Raw genomic sequence first — 17,220 nt, forward strand, 5'->3', positions numbered from 1 at the left:
GACCGGTATATCAGTAGGTACTGCTTGTGTAGGAAGCGATTGTCCTCAGCTCTAGCTAGATGTGTCTCTTGCATGGCCACTATATCGAGATGATGATCATAAATATATTTCCAGACCTTTTGGCGTTTTTGGGGTGAATTAAGCCCCTTTACGTTCCATGAACCAATGGTTATAGTCCTCGATTTATCATGGGAACAATGTCTCTCTGTTGCTGCTAGTGGCCTTGTCATGTCGTGGTGAGTGGTATGTTTCCAGATGTGTGTGTCCCTCCAGCAGGTATTGCCCATAAGTACAGTAGAGCTTCCTAAAACCTCTGGGGAAAGCATTAAAAAGCCGCCCCCCCCCCCATTAGAAAAAAAGATAACAGTAACAAAAACTGCAGGTAAAGAACCGCTAACATGTTCCCAGTGGGAAAAAGAAAGAACTACCCACTGGAACTTGGTGGGACGTCACTACTGAGGTCCCCGTCCAAGCCGATCCCGACCATTATTTGAAATTGCGTATTTAGATGGATATAATGAAATCAGCAAGTCTGAGAGACAACTTACAGAAGTGTGGTGCTTTGCCCCTGTCGAAAAAATGATCGCCGAACCAGGTCCCTAGTCCACCCGTGTCTGTCAGAAGCTCAGGACTCAAGGTCACAAAGGGTTCCAGTCCCCCGGGATATTTAGGGGGCAGAACCAAGCTGTAGCAGGAGTGAGCCACAGCTAATCTCTCCCCTCAGTTCCGTCCGAGGGGAAGGGTCCGCACAACATTGTTCGGTCAGCAGATCGGATCGATGCTCAGTCATCCAGGTTACCGATCAGTTCAGGATGATGATCGCAGAATTGACCTTGCAGACAACCCATGGTGCTAGATTTATGAGTCTGCAGTGAGTGGTGGTAACAGCTGGTTCCGTCATGACTGATGAAGCACAGGGCAATGACTGCCCTGGCAAAGCCACGGTGGGAGACCTTGATCAGACCGCGTCATCGCCTATTCAAGGGTCAGACTAGGAAGGCGAAATCCTCACATGTCATTTGCGGTTCCTACGTGAGCCTGTAGACCAGGGAGACTGGTGGGCAACATTGTACGATACCTTGCGTTGTGGTATGAGCCGGCTCGGATACCTCTGGGGGGAGACCCAGGAGGTCCAGTCCTTCTTTCAGATCCATGGTATGGCGCTGTTTGTTGTTGAGTTCGAAGCTCAACCAAAATGGGTAGGTCCATCTGTACCATATCTTAGTCTTCACGTAGCTTCGAGGTAATCAGTCTGAATAGTTTGTTTTTTTAAAAACAAGCTTTGTCATGTTTCACATACATTGCAGAGCTCCAAAGCCCCGAAGACAGCTGCATACATCCAGATCACAGTAGCCGATGACAATGACTTTTTATATTGAAGAAAACAACAAGAACACCCCCACCTCCCCCCAGACGCACTCACACCCCCCTGAAACACGTAGCTGGAGACTGGAAACACATATAAACCTCCCCCCTCCTGCAAGGTTCCATCTTCTTCACACACATTTGTCCCTCGGAGGGCCACTTCGCTCCTCCGGCGGATCCAAGTCTAGTCCCCGGTAATCTGCCCATCGTTTCCATATCTTATAATGTTTACGGGGACACCCCCTGGCAGTAAAGATTGGCTGTTCAAGGCCCATGCAAAAATCTAACCCGTTTCTCCACGCGGTCACCGACTGGGCTTGGGGTGTCTTCCACGCCCTCGCTAAATCCCACTTAGCCAAGGTGAGACCAAGCAACAATAGGTGTTGCTTATATCTATTACCCCCCCACCCCCTCCAGGACATGTAACAGCGCCAGACGCGGTGAACAAGGAATCTCCCAACCCAGCACTTCTGATAAGCAGGAAAACACCCCATCCCAGAACCGGTGTAACGAAAGACAACTCCAGACCGTGTGCAAGAAGGTGCCTTCTTCTGAACCACATCGAAGACACTCGGGGGATACAATCATTCCTACTCTCCACAATGGCACCCTAGTGAAGTACACCCGATGTAGGTGTTTAAATTCAATCAGACGCAATTGCATGGCTATTGCCGCCCCCCGCGGACTCGCTAATGCCTCAGCCCAATCCTCCTCCTCTAGGTCCCCTACATCCTCCTCCCAAGCTGTCTTGGGTCGATGTAAGGTTGCGGAGCAGTGGATGATCAAGGTCTGGTATATGCGGGAAATCTTGCGGTCTGGCAGCTCCCCCATAAAGCTTCTATAGGGCTGAAGTCAGGGAGAGACTCCAGGCCGTCCAAACAAGGTGCCAGTGCGTGTCGAAATTGGAGGTATCTAAAGAAGTGGGAGCGTGGCATGGCATATTCATCTCACAGGTCTTATAATGATTTAAGCGTTACATCAGACATCACATCCCCCAGGACCGCGATGCCAATGGAATCCCAGCCCCTAAAACAGCAAGCTGGGGTAAACGTCCATTGCCCCAAAGAGGAGTCTCTCTAGTCAGAACATTCCACCACCCCATCCTGCGCTGGGCCTGCCTCCATACATGAAACCCCACCTGTGTAGCCGGGGGCAGAGTCTTCCGACGCAGTGCGGGGTACAATAACGTATGTAAGGAGTGACTGCCCATGAGCTGCCGCTCAACAGCATAAGCCGGGTCATTCCTATCTCCGTACCACCATTCGTTAAGAACCAGCAAGTGTGCAGCTTGGTAGTAGGAGAGAACATCCGATGTTGCAAGTCCCCCGTGTACGTAGATAGGAAGCATGTGCGCAGAGCCACCCTAACCGCGCCTCCCCTCCCCCCCATAAAAACCCGCCCAGTGCAGAGTTAACTTTCCGTAACCATAGGGGTGGAATCTGGTAGGGATGATTTTGTAGCTGATAAAGAAGACGAGGGAGCGCCACCATCTTAAATATAGCTGACCGACCATAAATCGTCAAGGTCATTCGCGACCACACCTTGAGATCTTCTTTAGAACGATCCCAGACCGGGGCCAAAGTACGCTCCCTGCCTACCGTCGGGACATCGGATAAATAAACCCCCAGATACTTCATCCTCCCGTCGCCATTTGTGAGGCTGATGCCCATTCACCACCCCGGAAACACCCCCCAGGACCCAGAGTGTGGATTTACGTGGATTTGTATATAGTCCTGAGGTCTCGCCGAAAATCTGGAGAATGCGCAATAGTCGCGGCCCCGATCTATCCAGATCTGTAAGAAAAAACAGCACGTCATCCGCGTACAATGCTATCTTATCAGTAAGTCCTGGTCCCCATCGAAACCCTTTAAGTTGAGCATCTATTCGCACCCAGGCCGCTAATGGCTCCATGGCGAGCGCGAATAAGTAGGGGGAAAGAGGGCAACCCTGGCGGGTACCCCTCCGGATAGTGAAGGAACGGGAAATCGCCTCATCCGCACTGAAGCCGTTAAGGTAGTATACAACAACTGCAAATAAGCCAAAAATTGCTGTCCTAGATTGAGCCGCCACAACAAGGTGAACAGGTATACCCAACTCAGGGAATCGAAGGCCCTGCCCATATCCGCCAGCAGTAACGCTGCGGACTCCCCCAGCTGCCCATGGGCAGATACGGTCACGTGCGCCGCCTAATATTGTGGCGGGTCTCCTTCTGAGGCATGAACCCTGCCTGGTCCGGATGGACTAGAGTCGTGATGTGCGGCTTAAGTCGATTAGCCAAAGCCTTGGCCAAGACCTTTGCCTCGATATTGAGGAGAGAGATGGGGCGATATGATGCATGCTGCTCTGGAGGCCTACCCGGTTTGTGCAATACCACTATCTCCGCGTGTCTCCAGTCAGGGGGTAGCAATCCACCCTCCCGCGCCTCCTCCACCACCAGCCGAAAGTGTGGGGCCATCTGCGTAAAAAACCTTTTGAAAAATTTGCAGGGGAAACCCATTCGGACCCAGAGCCTTCCCCGGATTCAATTCTCCCAGGGCCACACCGAGTTCCTCATCCGACAGAGGCCGATCCAATTGCTCACGCACCTCGTCCGAAACCGTCTAGGTGGGAGATCGTCTAGGAATTTCATGATAGCCGCTTCCTCTAGGCCCTCTTTAGGAGAGTAAAGGTCCTCAAAGTACACCGCAAAGCTCGTGGCAATAGCAGATGGTTCTAATATTGGTTCCCCCCCGGGTCCACGACCCGTGGTAAGGGCTGGGCATGAAACGTGCCTTGGCACAGATGGTGAAGCATTTTGCTCGATTTGTCCCCCCATTGACAGACCCTACTGCACGTTGCCAGCCATGCCTGACGAGCCTCATCTAGAAAAAGTGCAGTGTACTGCTGCTGAGCTAACACCAACTGTCTCCTGGCCGGTCCCCCATTCACCTCCCTGCCCCTTCGCTCAAGCTCCTCAATATCCGCCTCCCTACGCACCAGGTCCCTCTGCCTCTCCCTCCGCGCGGCCACACACCAAGAAATATCCACCCCCGCAACGTGGGTTTCATCGCCACCCATAACACAGCCGGTAACTCGACTGACCCTACATTCAATACGAGGTAGTTATCTATCTCCTTGGCCAGGTGTTCCATATATTCCTCTTTCTGCAACTGCCACCCGACATGCGCCATCTAAGAGGGTGCCTCCCTGGGCCAATCCGGACCTTGAGTGCAACGGGCGAATGATCAGAGAGGGCTCTAGGCAGAATGTGTGCTGACATTGCCCTGTGGACCATTCTCCTAGGGAGAAATATATAATCAAATCTCGAGAAGGAATCATGTGTCGAGGAGAAGTATGTGTATTCCCTGCAGGGACCCTGAATGTGTCTCCAGACGTCTGTCCAGTCTAACCCGGCAGCAGGGAATGCAACTTGGTGGGGGTACCTCCCACACCCGCCTCCCCTTCACTCCTCCTTCTATCCCAATCCCGGTCCATGACGTCATTCCAGTCTACCCCTACCAAGGAAAGCACATCTGGCATATCTCCCCACAGTGTAAGTAGCCGTTCCACTAAGGACCACTATAATGGCGACGGTGTATATACACTGCCCAGGATCACCACCTCTCCCCCGAGCTTGCCCTGTATGAACACATACCGTCCCTGCATGTCAGACCAAATTCTCTTGTGCTCAAACTGGACCCTGCGATGAACCAACACAGCCACTCCACGCAAGACTCTCGTAAACCCCGAGTGAAACACCTGGACATATTCATATTGTTGGAGGCATAAGGCTTTGGTACCCACAAGGTGTGTTTCCTGAAGCAGGAGCATGTCGGCCCCAGCCCTCCTAGCATACTGAAGAAGAGCTCCCCGCTTGACCTTATCTAAGGCCCCCCTGACTTTCCAACTGACCACATGTATGGACCCAGGGGTCATCCGACATTCCACCTCCGTATCAGGCAAGGCAAAAAAACAGACATTCTTGCAACGTATATACGTGTTCTCCCAGCTACAGCCAGGGTTCCAGCCAATGAATGTGAATGCGCAGTCAAACAACCTGAACAAACCCCTTTCCCCACCCCCCACCCCATACCTCCCAAACGTGGAAGCATCTGTCGCGGTCAGATAGGAGCCTAATCCCTAACAGGGGGGACCGGTGCCAACCCTTCCAATAGATCCCCAACTTACCACCCGTACCCCGTTGGGCTTCACCCCTGCCCGCCCACCACTACCTGACCGGGTACTCAGCCCCCCCCCCCCTCCCCCCCTCCCCCCCACATGTGCCCATTTGGACAACAAGGTTTAACCACAAGGATATCAGTCCGCCGAGCGCCGGTTAATCAGTCAGCTGAAGCCTGTCTCTCCGACAACCTGTCAACTCGCCGAAGGGCTGAGCCAGACCGTGATCGCCGCCTGGACCTCGATCTTCTGCCTCCCCGCTGCTGACCCTGTTGTCCCTTCCGTGCCACTTCATTTGATGACGAATCCGAGTCTCTGCCAGGTGGTGTGTGAACCTGCACCCGTACAGTTCCATCCGTCCATGTAAAGACCTCCTCCGGCGAATCAAAAAACAAAGTGCTGGACCGATATATCACTCTCAGGCGGGCTGGGTACAGCAGCGCATACTGGATCTTCAATTGGCGAAGACGAGCTTTGGCCGCCAAGTTGGATTGCCTCTGCTACTGCACCAGGCGCGTGTAGTCTGGAAAAATGAGGATCTTGGCATTGTCGCATGTAAGAGACTCCTTAGCCCTGGCCTGCTTTAGGATAGTATCGCGGTCCATATAGTTCAAGAATTTGGCGATGATCGGCCGGGGACGCGCCCCTTGTGGGGGCTTCTGCATGAGGGCCCTGTGAGCGTGCTCCATCACAAAGCCTCAGGAGAGGGTATCTGGGGGGCGCCAGCCCTCCAGCCACCTTGTCAGAAAGCGCTCCAGGCTATCTCCCTCGCAACCCTCCGGAAATCCCACGAAGCAGAGATTGTTGCGCCGGGCCCTCCCTTCAGCGTCCTCTGCCCGCAGAGCCAGCCCCTTCTGAATCTTCTCCATTGCCGCCACCTTCTTTTTAAGGGTCGTAACATAGTCTCCTACCCCCGATATGCGGGCCTCAGTCCCTGCTATGCGATCGACGGCGTTGCGCAATCCTGCCGCAATAGCATGACATCAGATCCAACAGCCCCGATCTCCACATGTAGCATATCTCGAGATTGAGTGATGGCAGCCATTAACGCCTCATTGTCCGGCACCTGGCTCTGCGTTCTCACAGCCCCTGTAGCCGTGCCCGTTCCAGTAAATTTATCCAGGGTGCCCTGCTTGGTAGAGTCCCGCCACCTTTATCCCGCATCATAGTCTCCGGGGTGTCTTGCCACAAGATCCTCAAGTACGGCTGTCGAACCATCTGAGCACCGACACGACCCAAAGCCCAGACCGCAGGCCCAAAGCAGGATCCGTCACACTCCAAACCCAGTTGCGGGTGGCCACCTCTTCAAGAACAGCCCCAACGTCCACCAATACTCCACCGCCTTCACCCCCAGTGGCGCTGAGATTCCACTCCGTGGCCCGACCCGACCATCGACTAGCGCCACCGACTCTGGCTCCTCCTGGGCTCCGCCAACGACACCAAGGCCAGCAAGGCCCAAGTGAACCGCAGTGAATATGGGGAAGGCCGGCGTCGGACCACCTTTCCACCTCCTGGGGGCTAAACCATGCTGCTCCGCGGTGGGGCCCCTGTGCACCTCTCACACTGCGCGCTTGGGAACCTGATCTTCAACCTACAGCCCAGGGAGAGAGACCGGTCGTCTAGGTCCAGGAGGGCCAGCTCCACCTTAACTACACCATGTCCTGGAGCTGTGCCACACCACCCTCCGCCATACCTGGGGCACCACCTGTCTGCGCGCCTCCGGAGGCCCAGCCCCACAGTGCTTCACTCGCTGCAGACGTCTTCAAACTGGCAGTGCGGGCCCCCACGCTCTAGGGACTGGGGGCGCCGCCTCACCTCCACCACCATCGCTGCTACTCGGTCCAGCCGTCGGGCAGAGAGGCCCCTCCAGGGACCGCAGGAACTCACTCCCCAGGGTTAATGCCAGTCCCCCCAGAGCCTGTGTCCCGCTCCAGAATCAGCGCCGCTGCCCACCGCCGTCCAGAGGCTCCGCAAAATGTCCGCCGGCTTCTTCCCGCAGTCCGACCCGGGTGGGGGGGGCGCCGATATCGCAGCCCAAGCCTGCCGCCGGCTCCCACCTCGTCTCCTCGGCAAAGGCAGCCCGGCACAAGAGATAAGGCACCGTCCCCAGTCTTCCGCTACACCTCTGCCGGTCACATTGCACTACAGGCCATTCACAGACTGGGCGAAGCACCGGAATCCTCAGCTCCTCACGGGCCGTCTCCACACCAGGCCACCTCCACGTGCGGCACTCCAGTCGCCCCTTTGGCGCCTCCTCCAGCTCCCCCGCTCACGCAGTAGTCTGCCGGGATGTTAGTTGGTCCTTCGGCACGAGAGGGGGGGGAGAGTTCCCAGCTCGAAGAGGGACCTCGATCGTAGGTCCTCCACCGCACCTCCGCCGGCAGCACCGCCCCACAGGCCCCTTCCCGGGCCAGGCGAATCACTGGAGTCCCTGGCTTCTTCCGGGCCATCTGCACACCAGGCCGCCCCCTCGCACGACGCTTCAGTCTCCCCCTCAGTGCCTCCTCCAGCTCCCGACTCACAGCAATTACCGCCGGGACGTTAGCAAGTCCTTGGGCACAGGGCACATCAAGGTCTCTCGTCCGAAGGGCAGGATATTATACAGGATATTTCAGGGCCGGCCGGAGCGCACTCAAGCCGCGTCCGCCATCTTCGCTGGCCAAGCCATGCCCCATCCGTCTGAATAGTTTTTAATTGTATTTTTTATATATTTCCTGTATATTTGCAAACTTTTATGATTCACAAGAATCGTATACAGTTATTTTGATGATGATACTCCCGTCATGCTATCAATCACTTTTTACTGTGTATGTGAGTCTCCCCAGGTAGGAATGGTATGCCGAGCCCTGGGTCCGTACTCGCTAGGCTATAGGAATCAAAATTAGGCCAAGACTGATTTCCTTATCCCTGGTCTTTTTAGGTAGTGGAATGGCCAGGCAAAACGAGCACTGGCAAAACCAATAGCATGGATCCCCAAAAATTAATTTCTTGACTGTTACTGTAGGGAATACCATCTGTGCAGGATCTCTCGCTTTTCTTAAACGTGCAGTAGCAAAGCTACTAGTGCAGTTTTTGTTAGGTGAAGTGTCTGATAATTTTGCAACGATTTTGAGTGTGTTGCTGTTGCTGTTGCCGTCCTAGAAAGAAAATACCGTAATGAAGCAACCTTTTTTGGCTAAACAATGTGGGAGTAAGGCTCCTTTGTTGAATACACTTCATTATCAGGGTTAAGCAGTGCCCTCAAAGAAGGGTGTTTGAAAAAAGGAGTCGAAGGATGAAGTTTGCATTCTAAGTAGTGAACGTAAAAGGCGTAAGTAGCAAAATATTGAATAGTAGATACTTTCAACAGTGTGCCAGTGTTTTTTTGGTGCATCTTAAAGTAACCTTATGTTTGTTCTAATGTTTACTGTGTGAACAAGAGTTATGTAGATCCAAAAACGTTATCAAGACAGCAAAGTAAAGCAGATACCCTTAAGACAATGAGTAGTGAATGCCCTTAACTTGCCATGAACAAAAACTGCATAAACGTGAAATTAAAATGTAATCATATCAGTAAATGAAATACATCCGAGGATACCCACGGACTAAATTACAAGCTATACATCATGTTGCTTCCACAGTCTAAAATAAGGACTACTTGAGCCCATCCTCAAAACCTAATGGGAACAAAGTAACCAGCCATGAAATGTTATGTTCTTGATGGACAGCCCATCCAAGCAATAGGAAACCATGAAAAACCCAAGAAAAGGAATGGTAGATGCGAGGTGGCTCAACAGCCCCTGTGTCTGTTCTACTTCTTATGTGTACATTTTTTAAGGTACTGGAAACATAGGTCTCCCAGACAGCAAATGCTGTCTTTAGTGAGACCTCAAAAGATGGAATGGAATGCTTACCAGTGGTGGAGATTATTTCAAGTATTCCATTCATCACCCTTGTGATGCCCAAGGGCGCTAGTCCAGAGGAACCCTGTGCGCCCACCCTGGCTTCAACGCCTGGAGGCTCGCTAAAACCTGGAGGCAAATGTCTAACTTGCTAGTAAGCCAGAGAAGAGGAGTGAGAGCCTTGGGCATAATTCAGTAACCAGGTTCTGCTCAAGGACTGCCAACCCAGAGGGACGTTCGAGATGCAGTTTCAGACTAGGATCCGGATGGCAGCTAAAAACCAGGAACAATGATCACTGCAAGAAGAGCACTCTACAGTGTGACTCGCATTATCTCATTGTTCACAAACGATCCTGGGACAACATCGCCTGTAGAACAGCCACCAGCAATGGCACTGGGGAGGCCACCCCTGGCCTGCCTGCAGGTTGGCTGCCTTGAGCCAACCACCACCACAACCAAGATCACCTGCTCTGACTGACTCAAGGCAACTCTTTGAACAAACCCTCTCTGGTCACAGCCACTGGGGCAGTGGAGAGCAGAGAAATAATTGAAGCCCAAGCTCCAAAGGGCATATGCTAAAGGGGCAGTCTGCCAACCCTATCATCCAAGACCACATCTCCGTCCCTCTGATGGTCTGAGAGGCTTTGTAGTGTAATCTGAAACCATGGAAGCAGAACACCTCCCTCACACCTTTCCTACTCTGCCTAAGATTCATCCATCCCGTGGCAAAAGAACACGTGCATTGGCACTGTCCTAATCCTACTGAAGGGTATTATTGTGTATACATCATGGATGGCAGGGTAAAGAAAAATCTGTTTTAGTGGTGTAACTCTGTCTTGGTTTTATGACTACTCACTCTTCACCAGTACGGCTATTAAAACTGTGATAACTAATTAACTGGCTAACTTTTTCTTTTCCTTCTCCCAATAGGGCGGAACTGGCATGAGGTGCGGTACAAGGCGCTCAGAGACCTGCAGTTAATCTGTCTCTGTGCGCGGGAGAAGGAAGGGCAGTGCCCCCAGGTTGTGGTGCCAACGTCAATTGGAATGTCCTATAGTCACGAGAGGTGAGTAACTAGTTGTGGTGTTGAACAGCTCGTGACTGGCTCTTATATGATATATGGGATAAAGTACTCCTTGCCATACATTATAGGGATATCGCATCTCACAGAGGAGTTTGTGACAATATAGAGAAGTTAGGCCACTGGCAGAGTTCATTTAAGCTTGTGAAACTCTTGAGGTGGCGTGCAATAATATTTTAATTTAAAGTAGAGCATGTTTTTTATTCTTTACAATGCCTGGTCACATCATCACTCTCCCCACAATCTGCTTCCTTCCTTGGTGTCTTGCTCTGTCATATGAAAGACCTGGTATAATTGCAAACATTAAGAATAAAAGCCTAATCTGCAGTATAAAATTAATCTCACCATAAAGCAGTTATTAATTTGTCTCAGAGACATATTGATCTTTTTCTGTAAATTTGATTCAAAATACTGTAGCTCAGCACAGAAGGGAAGCATACAGAACAATTGTCTTTCCTGTAATAACCTGTATTGTGCAAAAAACATACTGCCATAAGTACAGCCTGTCTGCTGATCACTGTTCATGTTGCTACGTCAAATAGTAGACTTATCACATTTAGAATCTGAAATTCACTCTATTGGCTTTCAGTGAGAATAATACATAACCAAGTAATTAGAGATGTTTTTTTTACAGGGAATACAGAATCCCATATATTACCCAAAGGGATTTGATAGTTAACGGCCTCTGATAAGGTTTAGTTAGCTGTGAGGGTAGCGAGGTCACCAGTGACCTTGTGGACAGCAGACAAAGACAGTGTATTCAGTTAACAAAGGAGGTGTCGGGCGGTTAATCTAGAAGTTCCAATCGCTGCTATATTTTGTATAGTTTGTAGGCAATGTTTATGGAGGAGGGCAGACCACAGAAACATGGATTGACAGTTTTTCCCTGAGAATACCCTCCCCATGGTATGCATCCCCGCCCTGTGTGATGCAATGTGTTTAGTTGCACCTGTAGTTTTATTGGAGCTTGTAGAAACCCATATCCATATCACAGTGTTGGAATGACTACACAGAGCCGACCACAAGCATTATGAATGCTGCGTTCTCATGAGGTCCTGTCGGACGCGTAGACATATTTAAAGCTCTCTGGTGGCGCGCATTCGCGGATCATGCTTCGCCTCTGGCCTCCAGCACAGGTAATGGACATCCGGAAACCTAGGAGTTCCCACCACTTTGAGGGGATATGATGGGGATTCCTGGTAGTGTGGACGATCTTTCTAGGATATAGTGAGCAACAGCTTGTAAAGGCTAGTTTGGGGGGGGGGGGTCCAACACTTTATGAAGAGCAAACAAAAGCACATGACGTCAGGCAGATAGCTGTGAACTCTCTAAGGTGATACTCTGATCCCTATACTTGCTTCTAGGTGAGACTCTTTCTCAGAGTCATCCCCAACACACACTGTGGTTCTGGGGCAAGGGTCTGTGATACCTTCAGGCCAGGTGAATCCCTCTTCCCACAATTCCACGAGAAGCCGGAAAGCAGGGAAACCATGCGCACTCCACATGATGCAGTAGACGTGATGTAGGTACTTATGTGGGAAGGGGCCAATGTCATCCAGCGCTTGTTAAGGTAGCAGCTGAACACAGCTGTGTGGAGTCTTTCATATTGGTAAGGATGTTGATGCAAGAGTTGTGGGTGGCTCTACGGAGTGTGGGGAGTATCGGTCCAGAGTGTCATAAAGCGGTTGAAAGGCTGTCGGTCCTACCTGCGAATATAAATTCCATTAATGCTGAAAGCACGGTCATTTCAGCTCACATACATGATTGAGTTTCCATTTGAAGCACACTGTTTTCTGTACATCATAAAAATGTCGCTGTTGGAATGCTGTTGACATTTACAAGTGACTCGAGCCCCTTGGGTGCAAAGCTCCCTGCATACTGCTGGGAGTGGTAGGTAGGGGCTTGTAGTAAACCCTCTGATGTTTCTTCCTCAGAAGCAGTTCACATTTCACTGCACATCTGCTTTTCCCAAAGATCGTTGACCTATGACCCAGCCTCCAGTTAAGAGGGTCTCCACCTCTTTCGTGATCACTCAAATACATATAAACAACAGTGTCATTTTTTTGCCCTAAAGGTAGGCAAGTTTGTTCTTTGCCATGTGAATTTTCCATTGATGACTCTCACATATACATACGGTGTGACCAAAGACCACATATTCTTTACTAGTTTTTACAGGGCATCTGTTTATTTACTCACAAGACGCCCACAACAGCGCACGATGACGAGCAAACTACCATGAGTAACCATCAGCTTTTGCAAAAACAGAACAAGCACATCTGCTGTTCTGCATGGCTGAAAGTTACTGACAGCCTAGAATCACATAATGTTGAGCCGACGCAGAGTCTCCCTGCACCCCATGTTGAGTTTATTGTCCTGTCCTTCCTAACACAAAAAAGTGAAATGACGTTGCCTGCACTAGCCGCATCATAGCGTTTTTCCCAGTGACTTCCAGCCATGCTGAACAGCAGATGTGCTGATAAACAACATGGCTAAAAGACATTCACATTGACATGGCCAATAGTGCTGGCATTGCCAAGATCTATTGGCTTTGCCAATGCTTGTTCAGTGTTGACAGGGTCCTACTGAACAAATGTGGAAGTGATAGTGAGAAACAGTTGAGGAGCTTTGAAAGGAAGCGAGGATATGGCATAACGGCCAGAGCTGCTGACAGGGGAACTGGGGAACCAGGTTTGAATCTTGGGGTTTGCTGAACAATTTGTGATTTTGGACAAATCACTTACGCTTCCCCCTGCCTACGACAATGAATGTGTCATTGTGTAATGTGACTGGTGAGCACTGAAAGCGCTCAAAATACCATTGGCTTGTGTTAGCACCATGGCTGGATGGAGGACGGAACAGGCACTCCAATACCATCGTATCATGCAAAAACACACAAAAAATAAAGCAGCAATGACTAGTGAGGTAGTGGGGGGACGGGCAGAGAAGCAGAAGGGTAATGGTAGATGGGCAAGAAAAAAACCTTATTTGAAGCAGGATCAGCAACAGAAATGAATGTGTCGTGTAATGGAACTGGTGAGCACTTAAAGCAATCCAATACCATTGGCTTGTGTTCGTACTACAGCAAGACGGGTGACAGGGCAAGTGCTCCAATACCATCAAATCGTGCAAAAAAAACAAAACAAGTGCTATTCATGTTTTAACCCCTTCCATGCTGATGACGAACCCCAGCCGTCATGCACTACGGTGCTCGTGTGCTGATGACGGCTGGGGTTCGTCACGGCCCGCCCTTGTTCGTGCTGTTTACAGCACACATGGGGAATCGCGGCCGCATGGAAGGGGTTAACAACTGCATTAGTTTATGTACACAAGCATGCATTTAAGGGTATTTGTGTATGGTTACAAAGGAGACGGCCTGAAAGCACAAAGTACTCCTATGAAGTGCTTGAAAACAAAGAAAAAATAGCTTTGCAAACCGGGAGCTGTGTAAGGAGACATGTAATTGGTCCATGCGCTGTGGGAGGGCCAAATGCAAGAATAGAGTATGACGCCTGCATGCCATGACCAATGGCATCAAAGAAAATGAAAGCGACCCTGAAGTTCACCAGTGGTAGGAGATGGGCTGCCTGTAAGCCTACTGATAGAACACACACTTGTCTTCGAGACAGCACATGCACTGTCTAGCCGAGACCTAAAAATATATATATTTTTTCCTATTCCTCAGCATGAAGTCTTTTGCCTTTGCGGCTTCTTCTTGCGGCCTAGATAAGCAATCTGTGTCTGGATCTAGCTGCCAGGCCCTTGGGCCATTAGTAGGGAGTCTTGTTCCTTTGTGGATTTGATGCATGTGGATGGCTGTTTCCCAGACCTTCCACCAAGTGGATCTCCTGAAAGGTCAATCTGACATCTATCTTAGAAGTGGCAAACTAAAGATTGATTTTAGCTGCCTTGGTCGCATTGTCTAAACTTTCTCTGACGTAAAAGACCAATTTTAGGTAGCAGTTTTTAGGTCTTGCCTGGCGATGCAGTGCAAAGCGCTGTCGCCAGCAAGATCTATTGTCACCGACTTACCTCGGAAGTGGGACAGAGCGGGGCACGCACAGGGTATTTGGCGATTGAGTTCTGTGGACGCATCCGTGAACACGCACGATGTGCACATCTCCCTTCCGTCATCGCAAGCTTCATGTTATTTTCACCTTCTTTTTCTAATGCGCACACGCGCTCCGTCTTGTTGTATTCAGCCGGGACCCTGTGTGTGATCCGGTAGATGCTGGGTGGGTCCATGGATTGATTCCGCTGACTGCTCACCACTTCACCAGACAGCGAGCTCGCCCTCCGCTGCTGCCATGTTCTGTGCTTTAATCCGGGTCACCGACCGCAGCCTCACTTCACTCCGCTACCCGCCCACTCTGAGCAATCCGTGGGCAATGCTACTCCCTCAACGCTGTTGTACGCCGCTGCCCGCCCACTCCCCATGCCGCTGCTCGCTCCCTGGCCACACACCGAGCAAGGTGTCTCCGATCACGGCCGCTCTTCTGGGTTCTCAGCCCAGTTGTGTGCATGCCTGCTTCTTGTTAGCCACTCCTTCTCACCACTTTCTCTGGGCTCTCAGCCTGTTATGTACGTGCCTACTGCCTGCCTCTCCCACCTTCTCAATGCTTTCACCGTGCTCTCAGCCCCAGTTTGAGCGTGTCTGCTTGTACCTCCTTCTCACCGCTTTCCCCGGGCTCTCAGCCCTGTTTGTACGTACCTGCCTGTCCCTCCTTATTGCTTTACATGAACTCGCAACCCCCCTTTATGCATGCCTGCCTGTCCCTCCTTCTCACTGCTTTTCCCGGGCTCTTAGACTGGGTGCCTGCCTGTCCCTCATAACTGCTTTCTTTGGGCTCTCAGCCTCGGTGTGTACATGTCTGCTGCCTGTCTGTCTGTCCCATCATTCTCACCGCTTCCTCCAGACTCTTAGTCCTGTTTTGTGCCTGCCTGCTCCTTGACTTTCCTTCCTTCTCAGAGCTGCCCTGTACTCTGCCATCCAGGATGTTTCTACTCCTGCCATTCCCTTCAGTAAATCTAGGAAACCTGATTTCATGCACATGCAACCAAGAAAAAAACTTTACCAGTCATAGGGGCGCCCCCCTCCGGCACAGTTCTCTATCAAAGGCAATGTGCATAAAACTGCACATGAAAAATACAGAATGTAGCAAAATAAGAAACATATGAATATAATTAGGACCACATAATTTTTACTCGGAAGGTGCTGAAGGTTGTGGTGCCCGATACCAAGGCTGTGTGATCTCGATTCCCTCTCATGCATCGTTAACCCATCACCAGACACGCCCTGGCTTTTAAACTCACTGTACTTTTTCCGTCACCTTCTTTTACTGCTTTCTTTTTTGCTCTCTCTTATTCTGGGTCAAAGTATGATGAAGACAAGCATTTGCAATGCAAACGGTCTCGCATTTGCGAGAGTTTAAGCTATTGGTATTGTAAATGACAAGGCCTTTAATTTGTTTTCAAAAGCAACACGTAAATAAAAGGCATTGCCGTTTAGCATGCCAATAGCTCAAACTCTCACAACTGCGAGACCTATTGCATTGCAAATGCTTGTGAAAGAAAGATTGTGATCCATGAAACTTTAAAACTTCCCTCAAATTAAGGTCTTTCCTAGTATGGAAGCTCTTGAAACGATGGATAGTGAAGTCACAATGAGTGAAGCATCTCTCTCGCCAAAGGACAAAAACGTACCAAAAACAGGGGGCGTTGGTGGCAAGGCAGAGTCCAGTCAGGCTTAAAATGTTCTACCTGTAACTAAGGAGAGATGTTTAACTGAGCCTCCTAACATAAAGCGATGGAGAACAACAAATGTTTGGGGGCATGCGGGCTGCGGAGTGAGACTGCAGCAACTCTAGTGAGGCTGAACTGTTCCTGGGCAGGCCATCTCACTAGGCTCGCCCTACTTCCAGACTGGTTTCGTCCAGAGCTGTTGAGGGCTGAATATGGACTGTAGCCCAGAAACCAGACAAACGAGAAATGACTATTGGCTCGCCAAGGTGAAAGGCGCAATAGCTGCTTCAGGGACGAACAAAGCAGGAATGGCCATTACACTTGTGTGAGGAACCTCCACCTTGTGGTGAAAAGGAATTGTCTTCACAGATGTCACCATCCATACAGCTCATGGACCCCTGCATGCATAGGTGCAAAGCTCCGGCATGCATCGAGGGAAGTGAAGGAACCGAGTTATTGGGGGGGAAAATGAATATTCACTGGAGTATCCGTAGACATCCAGTTTATGGGTAGAGGCCAGTGACTCAAAATACCACCACCCCAGCCAACCCTCCAGTTTTACTGTAGCTGGTTGAGGGGAGTCACTTTTCGACGGTATACTTTGGGTGAACCCAGCCTTGTGCTCTGGCAGAGAGCTCTGTGGGAGGGTGAGGCACCTCTATAGGGTTGGAAGATGTAAGTCGACTAGGGGGCAAACAAAGGGGTCAGCCAGGAATTAGGGCGGTGGGTTGGGTAAAATGGCACAACAGCCCACTTTTCAGTTCCTTACAGCAGGTTATGTGAAATGCTGAGTTTCTGATGTTTAAAGTCACATGTGGCATCAGACGACATCACAGGAATGGCCGGCTGTTGCGCCTGTGTTGCTAAAAAATATATATTAAAAAAACGGGTCGATACGGAGCATAAGATGATATACAGAACAGCTACAATACACTAAAGCAAAATGCAGGACCATTTGAAATGAAAAGAGTTGAGACGAGCGAGCCAGTGTCCTTA

The 17,220-nt window shown here is 50.5% G+C and overlaps 1 protein-coding gene across 1 annotated transcript in view; it reads left to right on the forward strand.

Annotated features, from left to right (window-relative positions):
• Positions 1-17,220, forward strand: part of TSEN15 (tRNA splicing endonuclease subunit 15) — a 132,191-nt gene that overhangs the window by 44,925 nt on the left and 70,046 nt on the right. The window contains exon 3 of the mRNA XM_086957042.1: positions 10,335-10,470. Coding sequence (XP_086813168.1) covers positions 10,335-10,470 — 136 coding nt within the window. The remainder of the gene's footprint in view (positions 1-10,334; positions 10,471-17,220) is intronic.

This window comes from Lissotriton vulgaris, chromosome 1_1, assembly GCF_964263255.1.
Source record: "Lissotriton vulgaris chromosome 1_1, aLisVul1.2, whole genome shotgun sequence".
Classification (NCBI taxonomy): domain Eukaryota; kingdom Metazoa; phylum Chordata; class Amphibia; order Caudata; family Salamandridae; genus Lissotriton; species Lissotriton vulgaris.